General features: G+C 30.7%; 1 protein-coding gene across 3 annotated transcripts; it reads right to left on the bottom strand.

Annotated features, from left to right (window-relative positions):
- Positions 1-1184: 1184 nt before the first annotated feature.
- On the bottom strand, positions 1185-19588 carry LOC129226077 (serine/threonine-protein phosphatase 6 regulatory ankyrin repeat subunit C-like). Of its 3 annotated transcripts, XM_054860665.1 has the most exons (6): positions 19478-19588; positions 12702-12873; positions 9767-9958; positions 7039-7283; positions 2704-2772; positions 1185-1371 (listed from the first exon to the last, which is right to left on the bottom strand). In XM_054860665.1, exons 2-6 carry the CDS (start codon positions 12871-12873, stop codon positions 1273-1275), a joined length of 777 nt encoding a protein of 258 aa, XP_054716640.1. In that variant the 5' UTR covers positions 19478-19588; the 3' UTR covers positions 1185-1272. The 3 variants fall into 3 exon arrangements, with proteins under 3 accessions (XP_054716640.1, XP_054716641.1, XP_054716639.1); XM_054860666.1 differs by lacking the exon at positions 2704-2772; XM_054860664.1 differs by having other exon boundaries at positions 1236-2772.
- Between the last annotated feature and the right edge of the window lie 115 nt (positions 19589-19703).

Raw genomic sequence — 19703 nt, 5'->3', positions numbered from 1 at the left:
GATTATTTATTTTAACCTATTGGTGAACGAGAACTGAAATAAATATTTAACCCGTTGCCAAAGGACAATAAGAAAGCTAGCTCTGCTTTTTATAATGAAATTTCCTAGGGTGATATGTCAATTGAGAATAGATAAAACATTAAGAGAGAGAGTGAAGCCTTCATTTCTTGAAAGAAATGATTTTAAATATCGTGATATCTTTTAAAGTAAAGGCTGGAAGGTTCACGCAAAGCGTGTGTTCTGTCGTCGTAGTTGAACCATGTGACCGGATCGGTGCTTAAGGTTTTCTTAACCAAATGATCAGAAATTACCGTACCTAGCAACATTTGTTTCTCGGCTGAAATCCATCTGAGTTTTGGCACCAATGTCAAGAATACTTTAAGGACTTTCTAACTACAGTGATCTCTCACTTATACGCGACCCAAGGGGACAACGAAATTTTCGCGCACAAGTAAAATTCGCGCATAAGCGAAAACCCCAAAAATAAGCTTAAATGCAATCAGTTATAGTTATACTAATAGTACACTACTAATATTAATGAATCAATACGCACATAATTTCGGTTTATGCATTATAATTTTAAAAAAAAATGAAGTTGTACGTTCTGTTATTTTTATACACTGTACAGTACGTAAGCGAATTCCCCAAAACCTAAAAAATCGCATGATCAAAGCTATAGTCTACGAGGATGAAAAGATCCTCGAAAGGCAACGTCAATGCTTACCGCTTGACCATGACTTTTAATGATGACAACCTTTTCGTTTGTAACCCGTTCTCCCCTCTCGATATCAATCACAAGACTAATTCCACCCCCAATTGCTCACTTGTGCAAAAAAGAATGCGTGTTTGGAAGAATTCGAACAATGGAATACAGGCGTGCAATACATTCCAAGAGACAGAACAAGAAGGGTCCAAATCTTCTGATAAGCAAAGCGCAAATATGCCATTTAACTTAAAATTGAAAAAAAATTATCGCGCATAAGTGAAAGGTGCATTTTAGGTTTCGCATATAAATGAACAAGAGTTAACATTGTTTCCCTATATCGCTGGCCGGGCCCGTAAGAAAAACTCGTATAACAGAGGTCGCGTATAAGCGAGAGATCACTGTAATCAGTGCATCATTAAAGGAAAAGATGATGGGATTTAAAGACAAAACCAAATTTTATTTTCGTCCAGATAAATTACAACAGGGTAATTCTGTACACAAAAGATCAGTGCAGTGGAAGATTTTTGTCTTTAGTGGAAAGAACAAATTAGGCAATATATGAAGTTTTAACAGTTTTCGCTCAAAAGATCGGACCGCTGATCGGTCGGTTGGCTTCGCTCGCTGATCGGCTGGGTTACAGTAACGTGGTGGCTTGGCGACTTTGGCTATAAACGATAGAATTGCGTGATCATTTGTTTACATTCTAAAGTTACTTTTTATGTAATTTATTGTATTATTTGCTTATTTGGCGAAACATTTCAAATTGCAAAGATTTGTCTAGAGTTTTTTTGTCATTTTAGTTGAAGAATGTTCATTTTGAAGGGGGGGGGGATGAGTGATTTTCGCTTATTCAGATAATTGTTTTTACCTTTATCATTTTTTAAACAATATCCTTTCCATTGTTTTATTCTTTTTCACATGGGGGATGTTGCAGCGGGATTTCCTGTTTGCTCCAGATATGTAGTTAGGTTTTTACACTTAATATCTGAGGACGCTTTTTATCCTTTGAGTATGGCTGAAGGAACAAACCATCAAGTACAGGAGAAAAAATAGTTAATAAAACAACTGCTTAGTGGGCATTAGATAAATCAAGTTTGTAATAAATATACGCATCCTGACACCAAGCAGCTTAAAAAAATTTCTTTTTACTTATTTTTTTCAACAAAACGGTTCAAACACTTGATAGTTTATTGAAATTTTTTAACTTTTCAATTTACAAAATTTGGACAGAACAACGTCTGTCGGGTCCTCTAGTTCTTATTAAAAATTGCTCACATGTCCCCCTTTCCCCTCTATACTATTCAGGTAAAACTTAAAATATCATGAAGAAATCACAATAATTTTAATTTAACACTTTATTCAAAACTTAACAGTAACAAATGAGATGAAATGCATTCGATAATTAGTATTAATGATGCTTAGTTTGAACATTTAAATTTTGCATTCCAGTTCATGAGTATTGAATGACTTTTCATGGACAGAGAAGGATTCAAAACTCATTGGTACACATGTAATGATGAAATGCTACTGTCTAATAGAATGTATTTTTTCATTATGGCTGGAATTGGAAGCATCAATGCATGTTTTGAGATGTTCTTTAAATTTTTTCGAATCACAGTTCTGCATAATTCAGATAAAGTTGGACAAGTTTTTGATCTCTCAATAACATAGTTCAAGAGTGAAATAGATTCAGCATCACACAGTGCCTCCTTAAAAATAGACCAGTTCACAGCTTTTAAATCAGCACCACTATCAATCAGCAAATTAACTAATTTCTTCACTCTGCTACGACAAGCATAGTGCAGTGGAACCAGATTCATACTATCACAGAGATTTGTATCACAGCCGGAATTCAGTAATTTTCTCACTAACGTTGCATCTTTCATTGTCAGTGCCAAGTGAAGAGGAGTCTGGCCATTCAAATTGGAGGCATTAAGATCACTCCCAGACTCAATCAAAAACAGGCACAAATCATTATATTTATCTTTTCCACTCACCCAATTTAAACACATCAGATGCAAAGCTCTTAAAAGTGCTGTTTCGTGTGTATGGTTGCTCTGATAAACCTGAAATTAAAGTAACAAAACTGAGCGATTGATAAAGTAACACTTTGCGCTGAGCAAAAACAAATTACAATTTGCACAAGATTTGAAAATAATGGGGTTGTTTCCTTCAGTCAAAAGTACTACTTTTAGCCACTGAAATTGATAGAATGAGTAAAAAAAATAACATGGACCCAGAAAATACTTTCATTTCCCCAACAGTTATTTTTTAATTTTTTAAAATGTCCGATTTTGAAAACAAGGCATGTTCTTTATGAATGGCAACACTGAATGGCATTTCATCATTTGTGATGTCACACGACAGAAACATAAACAATAAAATTGCACCGATTTAAGTATTTTTTTTTTAAATATTAAACTTGAACAAATTATTAACACGCTTTTATTAGCTTCACCTGTATGTATGTATGTATGTATCTTGTAACGGAATCTTGCAGCTCAAATTTCGCCCACTTCCTGGGATCGGATTCTTTTGAAATTTGGCACGCGACCTCAGAGCCGATGACAATGCAATATTCTTTAATCAAATAAAGTAACTCTTTAAATTGTTAGTTTCCTCCAATTTTAATCAATATTTTGGCATAAATCCAACAATGTGAAAAAGGAAAATTTAAAAAAAAATACAATAAAAAATGATCGCAAAAATTATTTAAAAATATCTACAAAAACCCTAAATTTTTCTGCATCAGACAAAATTTGTTCCAATGTTCCAAGGTAATTAGAACATGAAATATAATTGTTTTTAACTAATTCCATGCCAAAATTTAGGTGAGCCTTCAGTTTGAAATTCATTGCTGATCAGACCATTGTTGAACAAAACTTTTATCCAAATGCATCTCAAATTTTCAAAGTAATATAAATATGATTTCCGCAAACATACATCAATGACTCACAGTAGCTTCTTATCGGGGTGCCCTTGTCTTAACTTTAAGATTTTACCTCGCACTCATTTTATAAATAATTTCGTCAATTAAGTCCCAATCTGATTCAAATTTTCATATACCGCACAAAAAACAAACAAACTTTGTCTGATAGTTTTCCAACATGACTAAAGATCAGAAAAATAAAATAATAGTTTAAAAAACTAAAAAAACACGCTTTCATAGCAAAATGAACTAAAAAGTGAAAAATAATCTTTGGATGATAGTAGTTGACCAATCACTTAACTTTAATCTAATACAAAAAAGCGTGGGGGGCTTCTTATCAGTTGTCTTGAATTTCTTCCGTTTGTTGTCCAAGCAAAAATGTAAATAGACAACACCCCACGCTTTTTGCATTACATTAAAATTAAGTGATTGGTCAACTACTATCATCCGAAGATTATTTTTCACTTTTTAGTTCATTTTGCTACGAAAGCGTATTTTTTTAGTTTTTTAAACTATTATTTTATTTAAAAAATGGTCAGATCCTATATTTTTAAGCATGCTCTTTCAGAAAAAAATACTTTTAAAATTTTGGAACCAACCCCATTGTCAGATATAATTTAGATAATATTATTCTTTAAAGATAGTATAAATCATTTACGTATTACAAATAAAGATATTGCTCTCATTAGAGGCATAGCTAGATGTTTAGGTTAAAAACAGCCAACTGTTACTCGAAAATAAAAATAAAAAGAGTTTGATTTTAATTTAAATAGACAATCATACTCACATAAAATTGATAAGCTGATGAGAAACAGAATAACATGAACTTTCACTAAGGGAATTAAATTTTGAACTTCAAGGGAGGGATTTGAACCTACAGTTGGGGCAAGTCCAACCCAGCAGCATTATAATGATGTGATTAGGACCTGTATAGCTTTCACAATGCTGTCAGGTTAGGTTAGCCCCGACCACAGGGCCCACCATTTTCCTAATGCCACTGACTCTCATTAGTTTAAAAAGTGCTTCTCAACTAATTTATTTTCATGTTAGCTACTTTTATCACGCTCTAGAGATAAGATAAAAATACACAGACACAAAATAATAATAGTAAATTTACTAATAAACCTTATTATAAAATTTAACTCATATCTGCATACAATAAATTTTTGTATCAAGCTCAAAAATTTGTAAAATTGCTGCAGTAAAAATCGTTGTTAATCTGATGTGTTTTATTTTATTCTTCTTCCCCCAACCCCGAAAAAAAGTTTACTAATAGCCTATCGACATTTGTCCTAGAAATCATTAATAAAAGGAAGTAAAGTCAGGGTGGCGACAGGAACTGTGAAAAAAAGTTCCCTGACTTTTCCCTGATTTCCCTGATTAAGTTCACTAAATTTCCCTGATTTACGTTACCAATGATAATGGTTTTCTTTCTTTGCTCTACTTGAAATCCAAAGTATTTTTGTATAAAATGCAGTATTTTAAACGTTTTAAGTTGTGTAAAGTTATTGAACTAAAGATATGTTTTAAAAAGATGCTACTTTTTTAATAGAATGGTTAAAAAAAACATATCAAGTCAGTTTTTTTTGGGGAAAAAAACCTACAAAACAGTATATTAAATTTTTCTACATGGAAAGATTATAGAAAATGTTTTTAAAAAAATACTTTACTTCAAGAAACCACTCAGTATAAGAATTTTAAGAAACTATTAAAATTACTCTTAAAAACATATGTGTATTTATGATAAAACTAAAAAGTAATTGAAATTATTTTGAACTAAGTTTTTAAACAGTTTAATAATTGTTGAAAAAATCTTAGATTGCTTTTGTAACAAATAACTTTGAAATGCAAGGGGAAAAAAAAGCAATTAGTTAATTTCAAAATATATAAAAGAAGAATACAACTTGGTTATAAAATTAAAGAATCACTTAAGTCTGAAGAAAAGAAAACCTTTATAATCTGCGGTGACAACAAATAGTATAACGGCAAAAAACAAAGTTGTTTTTTTATTGAAAGTTCACTTTTAGCAATTAAATTAAAAATGCAAAGAAGTAATAATTTTTAAGCTTTTATAGTATTAATTCGAAAACCAAGGATTTCTTCTTGAAATCGTGATTATAGTGCGCTAATTACTTCGAGACAATGAAATAAAGACAAAGGAGCTAAGGCAGTAATGAAGGCTTCCTCTTTGCCTGTATGGTTGTTTATCTTAAGTAGCATTGAAAGCGTAAAAGGAAATTTTAAGCTAGGAAAAATAAACAACCTAACAAACACAGAAGCAATCTTAGGAAGTTCATCCTGTGGTTAATAAGAAAGATTTAATACTTTGACGTTGAGGAAAAAAGATGCACAAATATGTGGCAGTGTATAATCGCACCTCATTAATTTTACTTTTTTTTTAAACAGATAATTGGCGGGAAATGCGTTGGGAATTAGAGTACTTAATTTTGTAAAGCAAAAAAAAAATTTTTTTTCTTCATAAATTCAATTTTCCCTGATAATTTGTTATTTTTTCAAAATTCCCTGATATTTCCCTGATTAATAAAGTTCCCTGACTTTTCCCTGATCTCCCTGATCTGTCGCCACCCTGAAAGTTACGCTATCCTCTAATTTATTATCATTGTCTTTTCCTGAGGGAAATCAAAATTCCACACAAAGTAAAGCTAGATTTTTTAAATGTGGTGGGGCATCCTAAAACTTCTGGACTGCAAATCGCTCAAAATATGAATTTTTTCTGGAGCTTGTCATCCCTAATTTTTGGGAGGAAGTGTTGTACTTGCTAAATGTTCTACACAGATTACTTTTCATAATGATAGAAATAAGAAAGTTTCTGAGATGCTTTTAATAGACAAAAAAGTTGGTGATCTCGTTATGACCTATGCCATGATTTTTAATTGCAACAAAACTTGCAGCAGATAATGTTAAACAACCATACTTCTGTAAGGATCATAGTTTGAGGTTCCCATGAATTCACACACAATATAATGTAAATAGCCCTTCAATTCAACAGTAGTCCGTACAGATTTAGACCTCTGTACGTAGGTATAACTGTGTGTACAATGAAGGTTTTTTTTAAATATATATTTTTGTAGAACGCATCCATTTTCTTTTCTTTAAAGTTTTTTTTTTTTTTGTTATTATTATTGCACAATATAATTTATAAGTTCAATGCATACTTTAACATGTTTTTAGAACTAGAAAAACAAGATAGAAAATATTACTGAGATTAAAACTTTGTGCTTTTAGAAATTCAATGTATACTCACAACAACACTAATTTTTATGAACCAGATACTAATTTTCTTTTCTCTTTTCTCAAACGTCCATAAAAAGAGAATTATCGTGAACCAGATACTTATCTTCTTCAATATTACAGAAAAAAAAAATCTTTCAAAAATACTTACATCTGCACCAGCCTCTAATATAATCTTTAACATTTCCACTGAGCAGTGGCTATTCAAAACAGCTACAAGAAGAGGACTGTTTCCACGCACATCAACTGCATTTACGTCCCCACCTTTCTCGAGAAGATGACGCACCATAGATATACTCCCAAAATGGCAAGCATACATTAAAGGAGTTGCTCCATCACTGTCAGGTATGTTGATGATTGACCTTTTCGAATTATTGATCAGTAAAGCTGCAATATCTAGAAAAACCAATTGCAATGAAATTAACATTAGTAACTGCATTTAGAAACAAAATGCAGTGCACAGCAGAATTAAAATTACAGTAAGAAATATCTAGAGTAAGAAGTTTGGACATTTTTTTCATGCTTTTTATGCTTTGCATATTTTTTGAATAAACAGATGTGCTTGGTATGCCTTAATTATAGGCATGAAAGTTTGAGAAACAGAAAAAGCTATATATATATATATATATATATATATATATATATATATATAGTAAATCTGTGAAAGTGGCCAACATTTTACAAGGTGATAAAGTACAACTACAGTCTGACCACCAATAATATGGAAAGGTAAATATCTAGTTTATAGGCAGAAATGGACGCATCTATTAGTTTACAGGGTTGGTAGTTTGATTGTAACAGATGTGCAATTTTTGCCTCTTAATTATTTAGAAGCAGTTTTGAACAAATGACAGTTTATTCACAGTATTTTTCTTTTTTTTTTTTTTTAATCTAAACTATATTCAATCTATATTCCTACTACAAAAATTAAATGATATATTTTTTTACAACATAATTTTGAGCTACCATTTTGCTTTTACATTTCTGGATGAAGTGAAAACATTTATTTTCTTTTTGTTGTTTCCATAGAAACTGTTTTTCGCCTCATTTTCAACTTTCAGAATGGAATAAATTAATAAGTCACTAATGACATTATAAAATGCGTGCATCAATGTACCATTGCTATTTTTCCTTTCTCCCCTGCTAGATTCATTCAGATGGAATCATATTGACTAGGCCGATCGCCAATTCTATATAGTTTGTGGTCAGACTGTAGGTGATTTGGGACTGCATAGCATTAAAGGGCAAAAATATATTCTTCATGGGATGCTGGGCATTCTACAGAAGTTCGATAGTTTCTCTTAGTGTAGTGCATGCAATGAAATATTTATTTTTAGATTTTAAAATCAATGTTGTTGAAGGAAGCCAGAATTCAAAAGTTGTTGCAGGCATGTGTTTTGCTGCCGCAAGAAACCCCTTTTGCAATGCAGAAAAAAGCTTGAGCTTACAATGCTTAAAAAAAGTCGCCAAAAAGGCCAGTTTGTTTTGTTACCCTGAAAAGGTTTCTTCCTTTACATTTGTAGAGTTAAAAAAAAAACTTTATCAATGTGTCAAAACAATCCCGTTGTTTTTATTCAGTACCTAAAAGGAGCATTTTTGCTCATATATGAACTCATCATCTATAGAAATGTCCTTTACCTTGCAATGAAAGCTTTTTCGACCCTGCAATGCTGTGAATTTGAATTGTCTAGGTATATTCTATCACCTCTTAAACAGTTTTGGCTACTTTTTTTTTTATTATTTATCCTGTATATACATGGAGAGAGAGTAACCAAATTTTTCCTTTCCTTAGAATATTGTTGTAAGACATTATAGAAAGTAAAAATTTTAGAATTTAAAAAAAAAATAGAGAAATTAGAAATAAATTCCAATTAACATCAGGAATTTGTTAATTGCTTTAACTCAATAAAAAGAAAAGTTATCAACATCATGTAATGCTATAAAATACTATAGTTCAAATAAAATATCAGAAATCAGATAAAGCAGTCTTAAGGCTATGGCAAGACATAAACAAATATTGTAGAAATTATACTCTTGTTTACATAATAGATGTAAATTAATAAATTGTGGGTAGCCTTTTGCAGTTACTGTAATTATTAGAATAAACATAGTTTTTGCAACTGCTGGCAGTAAAGTGATGCAACGGCCGAACAAGAGGGGAAGCGAGCAGAGTTAAAACCTTCTAAGAGCCTTTTTAATACACATTTTCAATCCTAATATGGCAGTTTAATGACATGAAAGGCATATTATGACCAAAAAAACCTCCTCCAGAAGGCAAATTCTGGTTATACCCCAGGTGCGTAATAATACCACCACTTCCAGCCTTGTGTTGACAACACAAGAGAGTAACAGAAAGCAATAAAAATATTTAAAACAAAACTTTTAGATTTAAATTACTTTCCGAAGCAGGAAAAGTTTATTCTCAACATTAAAAATCTGCATTTGAAAGACAATACAGAAGACAACTCTAACCTATTAGACAATGCCTTAATGTTTGTGCATAAAATTACATGAAATGTCCAAGATGTGCCATCCAATGACTGATAATGTTGGAAAACAAGCTGGCATGCTTAATCATGAAACATAAAATATACAGTGAAGCACCATTTATATGTTTCTCTTTTATATGTTTTTATCAATTATACGTTTATTAAATTGGTCCCTGCACATAGTCTAATTTGCATTAACTTATACTTATTATACCTTTTTTTCTTTGTATGCTTTGTTCTGCCAGATACAGAAAACAGTTAAGCTTCCATATGAGTCATAAAATGTTGTTTATACTTAGTCTAGAGAAACTGTATAAATAATTACATTATACTGAGGAAAAAATGATGTACAAGCTGTATAAATTTGTAAGAAATATTCAGAAAACTTACCTAAAGAATTTCTTTCACAAGCCATATGTAAAGCGGTTTGTCCCAAGAGGTTTATACATGTTACATCAGCTCTGTTTTTTAAAAGCAGTTCTACTAAAGCATAATTGGACTGTTGTACAGCTAAGTGCAAAGGACTTTCCCCTCTGTACGTTTTAAGACTCAAGCTACATCCTTTCTCAATCAGCATGTGAGCTGAAAAAAAAAACATAATCAGTTAATCAGAAATAAGGTCAGTACAGAAGATTCATAACAAAACTTGAAGCTAAAAATAATACCAAAAGGGATAGCTAAAAATATCTCCCAAATGTTTCTCTCAAAAAGGAAAGTTCGAAGTTTCTGGCTACATCAATGGCATGAAGCATTGGCATGACCAGCATTAAAGCCACTGTTTCAAGTAGGCAATTATTATGAATTTGCACAGAAATGTAATTTAAACAAGTTTTAATCCTAAAAAATATTTAATCTTTTAATTATTTATTTTTTAATAATGTTTAATTAATGAACAGGGTGATTATAATCAAAGTTATGATTTCAAAACGCTTTAATTCAAAAACTACTTGCCAGAATGATTCAATATTTCACCAAAACAGACATCATCGCCTCAGAGCAACAGTAGTATATCTTAGTGTTATTTCTGGGATTAGTTGTCTAAGTGTTGCTCTAAGGCGATGACAAGAGGTCATGGGAATTTGTTTGGTTAAAAAAAAAGTGCTGACAGGGGTATATGCAACTTTAGAGGAAAAGTCTACTAATTGGATTAACTGACCTGGAATTACTGTTAGTCGAGAGGAAACAATAGATTCTAAGGGTTAACGAAAAATTTATATTTCAATAAACATTACGTGTTACAGATAAACAATGATTGTAGCAAGAGAAAAAAGGGTGACTTAATGAAACAAACACATTACAGATGAATAATGCATAAAAAATAACATATAAATGCAAAAAAAAAAAGCAGATTATTTTATAAACCAGTTTCAGGTTTACAAGTTTTCAATGCAGAATATGTGAGCTTATGGACAAAAAGACATCCAACGAAAGCTTTTGTCTTGCTCGCTGACAAAAAAGAAAAAAATGCATTGAACCAAATTACCAGAGACATTCATTCAAAACAAGACTTTTTTTTTTTTGTACTGAAAGAAAAGCCCTAGACTGATTTTCTTGTTTAGTTTTTGGAAGAGTAACTTTTTTTGGACAAAGGGCAAGTCATGTTACATTTTGATCATCTTTTACACAAAAACTGAAAAAAAATTTTGAAAAGAGAAACAAATTAAAACAATACTTTAAAATAGTTTAAAAACTTCATTCTGTGCACACAGTTTTTACTGTTATTACTTCTCATTTAGGTGAAATTATTCGGGTGTTTTCAATGATTTTTATTTTAAAATTAGTTTTATATAAACAAAAAAGTACTAAGCAAAAGTATTAAATAATGGATACACCTTTCAACTATATTTTAAATTTTGTAGCTCTCCCAAACTTTCAACACCGGAAGAGCCACTGATCTCGAGTTGATTTATGGAAACTATGAAAATAAAATTACACTTCTTACTCATTAGTAATTACAATCCTTTTTCTTTCTCCCTTGCGGCTTTAACAAAGATATATTATGTATGTATCTCAAACATCAAAAATGGCATTTATATATTAAATATTGCAAGAATTAATCTAGAAATTATTATACAAGAACTAATTACGCTTTTGCTTTATGAGGAAAGAAAAAAAATGATTGAAAATGTGACACAGTCGCAGCTCGTGTATTTGCACATGAGTATGAACCTGCAATGAAAAATGAAAAAAGCCTCCCCTTCCCCTTAAATGCACTAATACTTAGCAATACACTTTAGTGTTGATTATTATACTAAATTTAGCTTGATCTCACTTGGGATTTAAAAAAAATAATTAATAAATACCCTAAAAACTAGCTTATGATGACATAAGAAGAAGCAGGAGGAGAAAACCACCTGATACTATTTTGTTATTAATTTTTGCACTTTTATTATTTTTAATTAAAGTTTAAAGGTACATTACAAATAATGTTATGGCTTGATTATTCTATTGCACACAAGGCCGGATTTGGAAGTATGGAGGCCCCGGGGCAATGAAGGAGTGGAGGCCCCTAATCAGGGATCAAAAAGATCATATTTTCGAAAATATCCGATACTTTCATATATATCCGAATATTTTGATACATATGTACATGTCCGATATTTTCGACCCGTGAAAGTTAGGATATTTTGTAAAAATTTTATTGTGGGGGCCCATTTGTTGTGGAGGCCCAGGGGCAATAGCCCTACACCTGCCCTCCCCTAAATCCGGCTTTGATTGCACAAAATAAAATGTTATGTTTTTTATTCATGGTATAACTTTAGCTTATTAAAAAGAAAACATTTTTTAATTTGTAAGTCATGTGTACTGTCGGTGTACATTTGCCATAGAGCTGGCAGGTAGCCAATTAAGACGAGCCTATCTGGTTGAGGGGAAAACTAAAGATTTGATGCACGTGTTTCATTCATTCAATGTTCAATGAATCTTTGCTATACTTAAAGGCGAACACACATCTGCAAAAGCCGACATTCCTGCAAACTACTAGATGCATCCATTTCCGCTAGTAAAATGCAAATGTTCATTGTTCACCTCTCCATATATCATCAATGTTTAGTTAGTATCTCCACATTTAATTTGTTTTGTGAACCATCATTTAAAAAAAATAATAGGCCAAAACTGATCTTGCATAGAGAAAACATAGCAGAAATAGTGAATATATAAAAATGAATAAGATACACTCGTCTACAATGTAAAAAGGATATGCCAATGCTTTTTGGTGACAATTCATAGGAAATTATTTATGAGACAAATAAATTTTAATTGAAATTTTTTCAGCTATAAACTCAAAAAAATTACAAAAATTAAGAAAAGTCAAAACAATAATTACCAATTTCAAAACATCCTTTTTCTACACATACACAAACAGCAGACTTTCCATCAATCAATATAGAATCCACATCAAAACCACCACTAAGAATTTTTGCAGCTGCATCACAATTTCCTGTTTCAATGGCCTGCAGCAACTGATTGCAAAGAATCCAAGGTTTTCTCAGCATCATCTTGAAAAACAAAAATGTATAAATATGATGCACTTAAAAATAATAACATTATAAGTTGAGTAAAATAAAACAGTGAGGAGTTTTGGTACTAATAATTATTAATACTGCAATAGCGAGTAAGTTAGAATCAAGTTAAATACAGGGATGCATATCCATTGAAGAGCCAAGAGCTGAAAATGCTACAGAGTAGCATTTGAGCATACTGCAACTCTGGGTTATAATCTGGAGAGTCCGAGTCCATGGAGTCCCTCTTTAAGAGCAAGGGCCTATCCCCTTAATATCGTGAAACCTCCTAAAAACCAAGGGCCACCCTCCCCCCCCAAATGAAAAGTACCCCCCTAAAAATTTAAATGGCGTCATCTGCGCTATGACCCTTCCCCTCGGGGCAGTGATTCAAAACTGGTAAACTAGCAAACCTAACTGGCAGAGGTCTGGCCAGAGGATATTTGGGTCCGTTAACGGACCCTTCACAAAATTCCGATCAACCAAAACGGACCTTTCACAAAATCCCGATTAACCAAAACGGACCCTTCACAAAATTCTGATAAACGAGAACGGATCTTTCACAAATTGTTTATTGAAAGAGCAAATCTAAAAGCAAAATAGCGCATATTAAACTGATAATTTTTGGAACCTTTTTTAAAGTCAAATTAGAGGGATCAGCTTATACAAAATCTGCTAATTCTGCAAAGAAAAAAAAAACGGCACTCTTGTGATGCTCCTACAAGCGATAAATAATTGCTACTGCCAAATAAATATAATACTTGTTGTTTGTTTCTTGGAAAGAAATTAACAGCTGAAAATAAGTTTAGTTTTAAATAATTTTGTTAGTTTGTTTTATCACAGCTAATTAGCAGCAGGTGTTGTTGTAAACTTTTCTGAAAAGGCGTTGGTAAGCACTTTTCTCCTTGCTCATGATTTAATAAACAATAATAATAATAATAATTTATATCAGCGAAATGAACTTAGAACTGCAAAGGGATAGTAAATATGAATGGTGGGGAAAAAATATGATCGCTTCAGAGAGAGGGTTACCAACTTCAAAATTATCGCCATTTAGTGTCTGGCGTTAAACCTTTATAATGACTTTGATTAGGCGGTGCGGTGCGATGTTTAACAGTTACTCTGGGAGAAAATTATATGGGTTTGATTTTTCGATGCTAACAAGGATGATTAACTTTAAATAAACTCTTTTATTTGCCGTTTTTTTTTCTTTAGATATCTACATCTTGAAAAATGCAATCTTTCAACATCCGACATGAGAATCATATTTTGTTCTTTTTTCAAGATAACTTCGCTTTATTAGAATGCAAATAAATGAAAAGTCTCTTTATTTTTGTTACAACTCTCATTTCAAGTTTTTAAAGCAAAATTCCATTTTCTTTCATGAGTCAAAAATTAAAATACTGAATCGATGGTTTAATTTTTTTTTTTTTTTTTTTGCTTCAACTGTGTCTACAGATATTAATGATATGTTTATCATAGGACTCTAAAATGCAATTTTAAAATAATTTTATCAAAAATATTTCTTTTACAAGCTGTTTTTATACTTTTGATGTCTTCACTTTGAGAATTGCGATCTCTTTGCATCCGCTATGGGAATCCGATTTTTTAAATTTTTGAGGTTTAGTACGCTTTGTCAAGAGGTAAACAAATAAAATCTCTTTTTATTTTTGTTAAAATCACGGAATTTATAAGTTTTAAACAAAATTCTGTGCTTTTTAAGAGTGTCTTGAGTCAAAAATTTAAATGCTGAACTTTTGTCTGAATTTTATTTATTTTTTGTTACAATTATTTTAAATACAGTACAGAAATAGTATGTAGAATGGTAGATAAGGGCAGTTCTCAAAAGGTAGGAACAAAAAAGTTAACTTTGAGCAATTTCAAAAATTTTCGAATTTGATATCAATTTTGCTTTTATTCTATAGTATGCATACCTAGAACACAATATATGAACATGAAAAGACAGCAAGTATTTGTAAAAATTGTTAATTAGCAAATTAAATTAGCAGTCTGTAGGTAAGAGATTTTGGACATTGTTGTCCTGTAGGTAACGGATTTTGGACATCATCATAATGTACGTTTCACCATTTTTGACAACTGTTAATCTGATTTTTAACTTTTCCAATGAAAATTTTATTTACTACTTTTTGAATTTTGCAATTTAATGATAAAGAGGATAGTAATGAAGTACTTGAATGGCTATACATACTGCTCTTTACATATAATAAAGTTTTGGAAATTATTTTGAAGAAGTTGATGAAAGGTAGAAAAAAGCTTCATGGAAATAATTATACAAACTTGTAGTTTGATTTTTTGGGACAAATAAGGAATAAAAATAGAGACAAATAAATATGACATATATATTTTTAAAGGAAAAATAAACAAAATATGCTTTAAGAAAGAATGTAAAAGGGCAGTTCTCAAAAGGTGGGAACAAAAAAGTTAACTTTGAGCAATTTCAAAAATTTTCGAATTTGACATCAATTTTTATTTTATTCTATAGTATGCATACCTAAAACACAATATATGAACATGAAAAGACAGCAGGTATTTGTAAAAATTGTTAATTAGCAAATTAAATCAGCAGTCTGTAGGTAACAGATTTTGGACATTGTTGTCCTGTAGGTAACGGATTTTGGACATCATCATAACGTAAGTTTCACCATTTTTGACAATTGTTAATCTGATTTTTAACTTTTCCAATGAAAATTTTATTTACTACTTTTTAAATTTTGCAATTTAATAATAAAGAGGATAATTAATGAAATACTTGAATGGCTATACATGCTGCTCCTTACATATAATAAAGTTTTGGAATTATTTTGAAGAAATTGATGCAAAGTTTAAAAAAAGCTTCAAATTAAAAATAATACAATTGTAAAAAGTGACATCAGTTTTAATAATGAATATTTTTTCTAATGTCATAAGGATTAAAATGATGCCTAAAGAAATTATTGAAGAAAGAAATTCATATTTCTATTTGGAGATCGTTAAATTATGTTTCCAAAAGAAAGAAGAGAAAAAGAATTCTAAAATAATAAAAGCGGGGAAAAAAAAGAAAAAAATGCTAGCGCAGGTGATAAAGTCGCCAAAACTGGTACAGCTGACGATAAACTACATTTGTCAAATTGGAATTCCCCTCTGGTAACCTTTAGCTTATCGTATACTGTGCTGTCGCCAACGGAGGTTTGCTTGGCGATTTTAGCGCAAAATGGCTTTCGGTTCGATCATAAGCAGCCATGTTTCTACTGTAATTTATGTTTTCTTCAATGTGTAACATATTAATTATGCAAAATACCAATGGATTAAAGAAGATAACATTATAATAACTTTTTTTATTGAGGTTAGAAGACAGTAGATCATCAAAAATTTTGAATAAATGGACAGAATTTATCGGCGTCAAGATCGTAATGCCATTTGGACATCTCACATGCACGTTTAAAAAAAATTATTTTTCTTCTAAGATACTACATAAAAGCTTATGAAAACACTTTTAAACAATTAAAAATTGATTCTGAGGCTCGATAAACACCTTTAAAATGAAAACATCATATACTTAGTTCTCAAAAAATAGCATTGTAAAGATCGTAAATTTTGGACATGCATCAAATTTCAAACTTACTATTTTCTAAAATCGTTTACAAAGTGAATAATCTGTCTTTACTTTTGTTATTCGTGTAAAATATTAACAAAAAATTATTCAGTGTAAGATTCATACCTTTAAATTTTTTTTGAAATGTATGGAAATAATTTTAAAAAAAATTTCTTTAATGGTACATTTGTTCAGTTAACGTTTTGGTATGTCCAAAATTGCGCCTTTTAGCAAAGAAAATATTTTTTTAATTGCATTTAAAGAGCATTTTTTCCATAATTTATGTCAATTCTTGTCTCTATACAGTATTATAATTTAACTCAAAAATTTTTGAGTTGATTAAAATGAAAGTTATTTGGTGTTGAAGCTTCAAAGTTGAGGTCTGTGTTTGCTCCCACCTTTTGAGAACTGCCCAAAAAGTAACATCAGTTTTAATAATCAATATATTTTCTAATGTCATAAGAATTAAAACGATGTCTAAAAAAAATTATTGAAAAAAGAAATTCGTATTTCTATTTGGAGATCGTTAAATTATGTTTCCAAAAGAAAGAAGAGAAAAAAAAATTCTAAAATAATAAAAGCGGCGGGAAAAAAAAAAATTTGCTAGTGCAGGTGATAAAGTCGCCAAAACTGGTGCAGCTGACGATTAACTACATTTGTCAAACTGGAATCCCCCTCTGGTAACCTTTAGCTTATCGTATACTGTGTTGTCGCTAACGGAGGTTTGCTTGGCGATTTTCGAGCAAAATGGCTTTCGTTCGATCATAAACAGCCATGTTTCTACTGTAATTTATGTATTGTTCAATGTGTAACGTATTAATTATGCAAAATACCTATGGATTAAAGAAGATAACATCATAATAATCTTTTTTATTGATGTTAGAAGACAGTGGATTATAAAAAAAATTTATAAATAAACGGACAGAATTATCGGCGTCAAGATCGTAACGCCATTTGGACATCTCACATGTATGTTTAAGAAAAATTATTTTTCTCCTAAGATACTGCATAAAAGCTTATAAAAACACTTTTAAACAATTAAAAACTGATTCTGAGGATCGATAAATACCTTTAAAACGAAAACATCATATACTTAGTTCTCAAATAATAGCATTGTAAAGATCGTAACTTTTGGACATGCATCAAATTTCAAACTTACTTTTTTCTAAAATCGTTTACAAAGTAAATAATCTGTCTTTACTTTTGTTATTTGTGTAAAATATTAACAAAAAATTATTCAGTGTAAGATTCAGGCCTTTAATTTTTTTTTTTTTGAAACGTATGGAAATAATTAAAAAAAATTTTTTTTAATGGTACATTTGCTCAGTTAACGTTTTGGTATGTCCAAAATTGTGCCATTTAGCAAAGAAAATATTTTTTAAGGGCATTTAAAGAGCTTTTTTTCCATAATTTATGTCAATTCTTGTCTCTATGCAGCATTATAATTTACCTCAAAAATTTTAGAGTTAATTAAAATGAAAGTTATTTGGTGTTGAAGCTTCGAAGTTGAAGTCTGTTTGCTCCCACCTTTTGAGAACTACCCATAAATATTACTGCTTGAGAGAGCGATGCCGCCCCTCCCCATCGCCAAATACTAGAAAAACACCCCAGAATGATATTCTCAACATAGAAGAGGAAAACACTCCAACTTTAAGTTTAAATGATGCAGTTTGTGCCCTCTCTAAATTCTAAAATTTCGTTTTGACAAAAAAAAAAAAATCGCAAAATTATTTGATTTTTCACAAAATTAATTCACTTTTCACAAAATTATTTGGTTTTTCACAAAAAACGGACCTTGTGAAAAATCCTGGACAGACCCCTGGTCAACAGAAAAATTTGACCGGTCCTTCGGTTTTCGCTCATCCACATCAAAAAATTTCCTTGTAAAAACTTTCAAAAAATAAATAAACATAATAAGAAATATTTTTTTAATTTTTACTTAATGTTTGAGATTAATTTTCAGTTTATCATTATATGCATCTACTTTTTCTTGCAAAAAAGGGATAGAGAGGGAATTGATTGTGTGTCAGAAGCATTTTTTTATTGTACAAAAATGAAAAACTATATTGGTCCAAAGAATTTTTTTCAAAAGATTTTTGCTGGTCCGTGTGTCTCAAAAGGTTGAGAAACGCTGGTCTGGGATATATTCAGATATAGAATATCCCAGAATTGGGGTGGATACAGGTTTTTATATTTGGGTCGGCATTTAATCAAAAAAAGAGAAATTTTTGACAACTCTTTTCCATCAGTGAAAAAATTTTTGCATTTTGAAAAAATTCTTATTCGTACCCTCCCCCTCACCCAGTAAATGCCATAATCATGAAGCGTAAGATTCAAGGTCACACAAAGAAAGAGAGGGATTGCAAATATATGAATATTCATTTAACATTAAAAGTGCTTAAGAAAACTTACTGATCCTTTGGAAAAGAAAGCACGGAGAGGAAAGCTTAACATTTAACGTGGAAATATATGCTTCTACAATGCTGAACTTAAAAACCTTTCTTCACAGAGCAGAATGCTCAGCTGAAGCATTTTTTTTTTAAATACTTCATCAAAAATTTTGAAGAAAAAAAAAATTAAAAATAAAGTGAATGACAATTGCGCTAAAACGCTTTTGCTCAGGAATTCAGAATTGATCACATTTTTTAAATAGCAAATACATAAAAAAAAATAAAAATAACTGATATTTGGATAAAGAGCTTTAAAATAATATAGTTACAACATTACAATCAGTCGGATATTTTAGAAGAACATACATTACAAAATTTACTGCTCTAAGACTTAATTCCAATAGCTGAAAAAATGAAAAGCATCATTTAATTGCGGAGCTTAAAATTTCCCAAGTGAAATATTACGAAATGCTTTGAGCATACTTTGCAAAGGACATTACAATTGTTTCATGTTTGTTGAACATGAATAAAAAAATTGCAACACACAAAAGTCAACAGCACATTGAAACAACTTTATCCCATTTTGTATACTAGTAATGAACATTTTACAAATATTTACCACTTATTTGGCCAAAAATTCATCAACAACACAAACAAAAATCGAAATGTAAGTGAATAACAAAGCTCTCTTTGAATAATGCTTCCTGTGGGCAAAACAGCTGAGAGGCGCATTACAACTGCGCGGTAACAACAAACATTTGACTTCGTTTCACTTCTTTTTGCTCAATAAAAAAAATGAATAAAAGTTTCAATGACGTTTTAAATATTGAAACTTGTTGCTCTGA

The sequence above is a fragment of the Uloborus diversus genome, chromosome 7 (assembly GCF_026930045.1).
Source record: "Uloborus diversus isolate 005 chromosome 7, Udiv.v.3.1, whole genome shotgun sequence".
Lineage (NCBI taxonomy): Eukaryota > Metazoa > Arthropoda > Arachnida > Araneae > Uloboridae > Uloborus > Uloborus diversus.
This window is presented reverse-complemented; position numbering and strand designations above follow the sequence as displayed.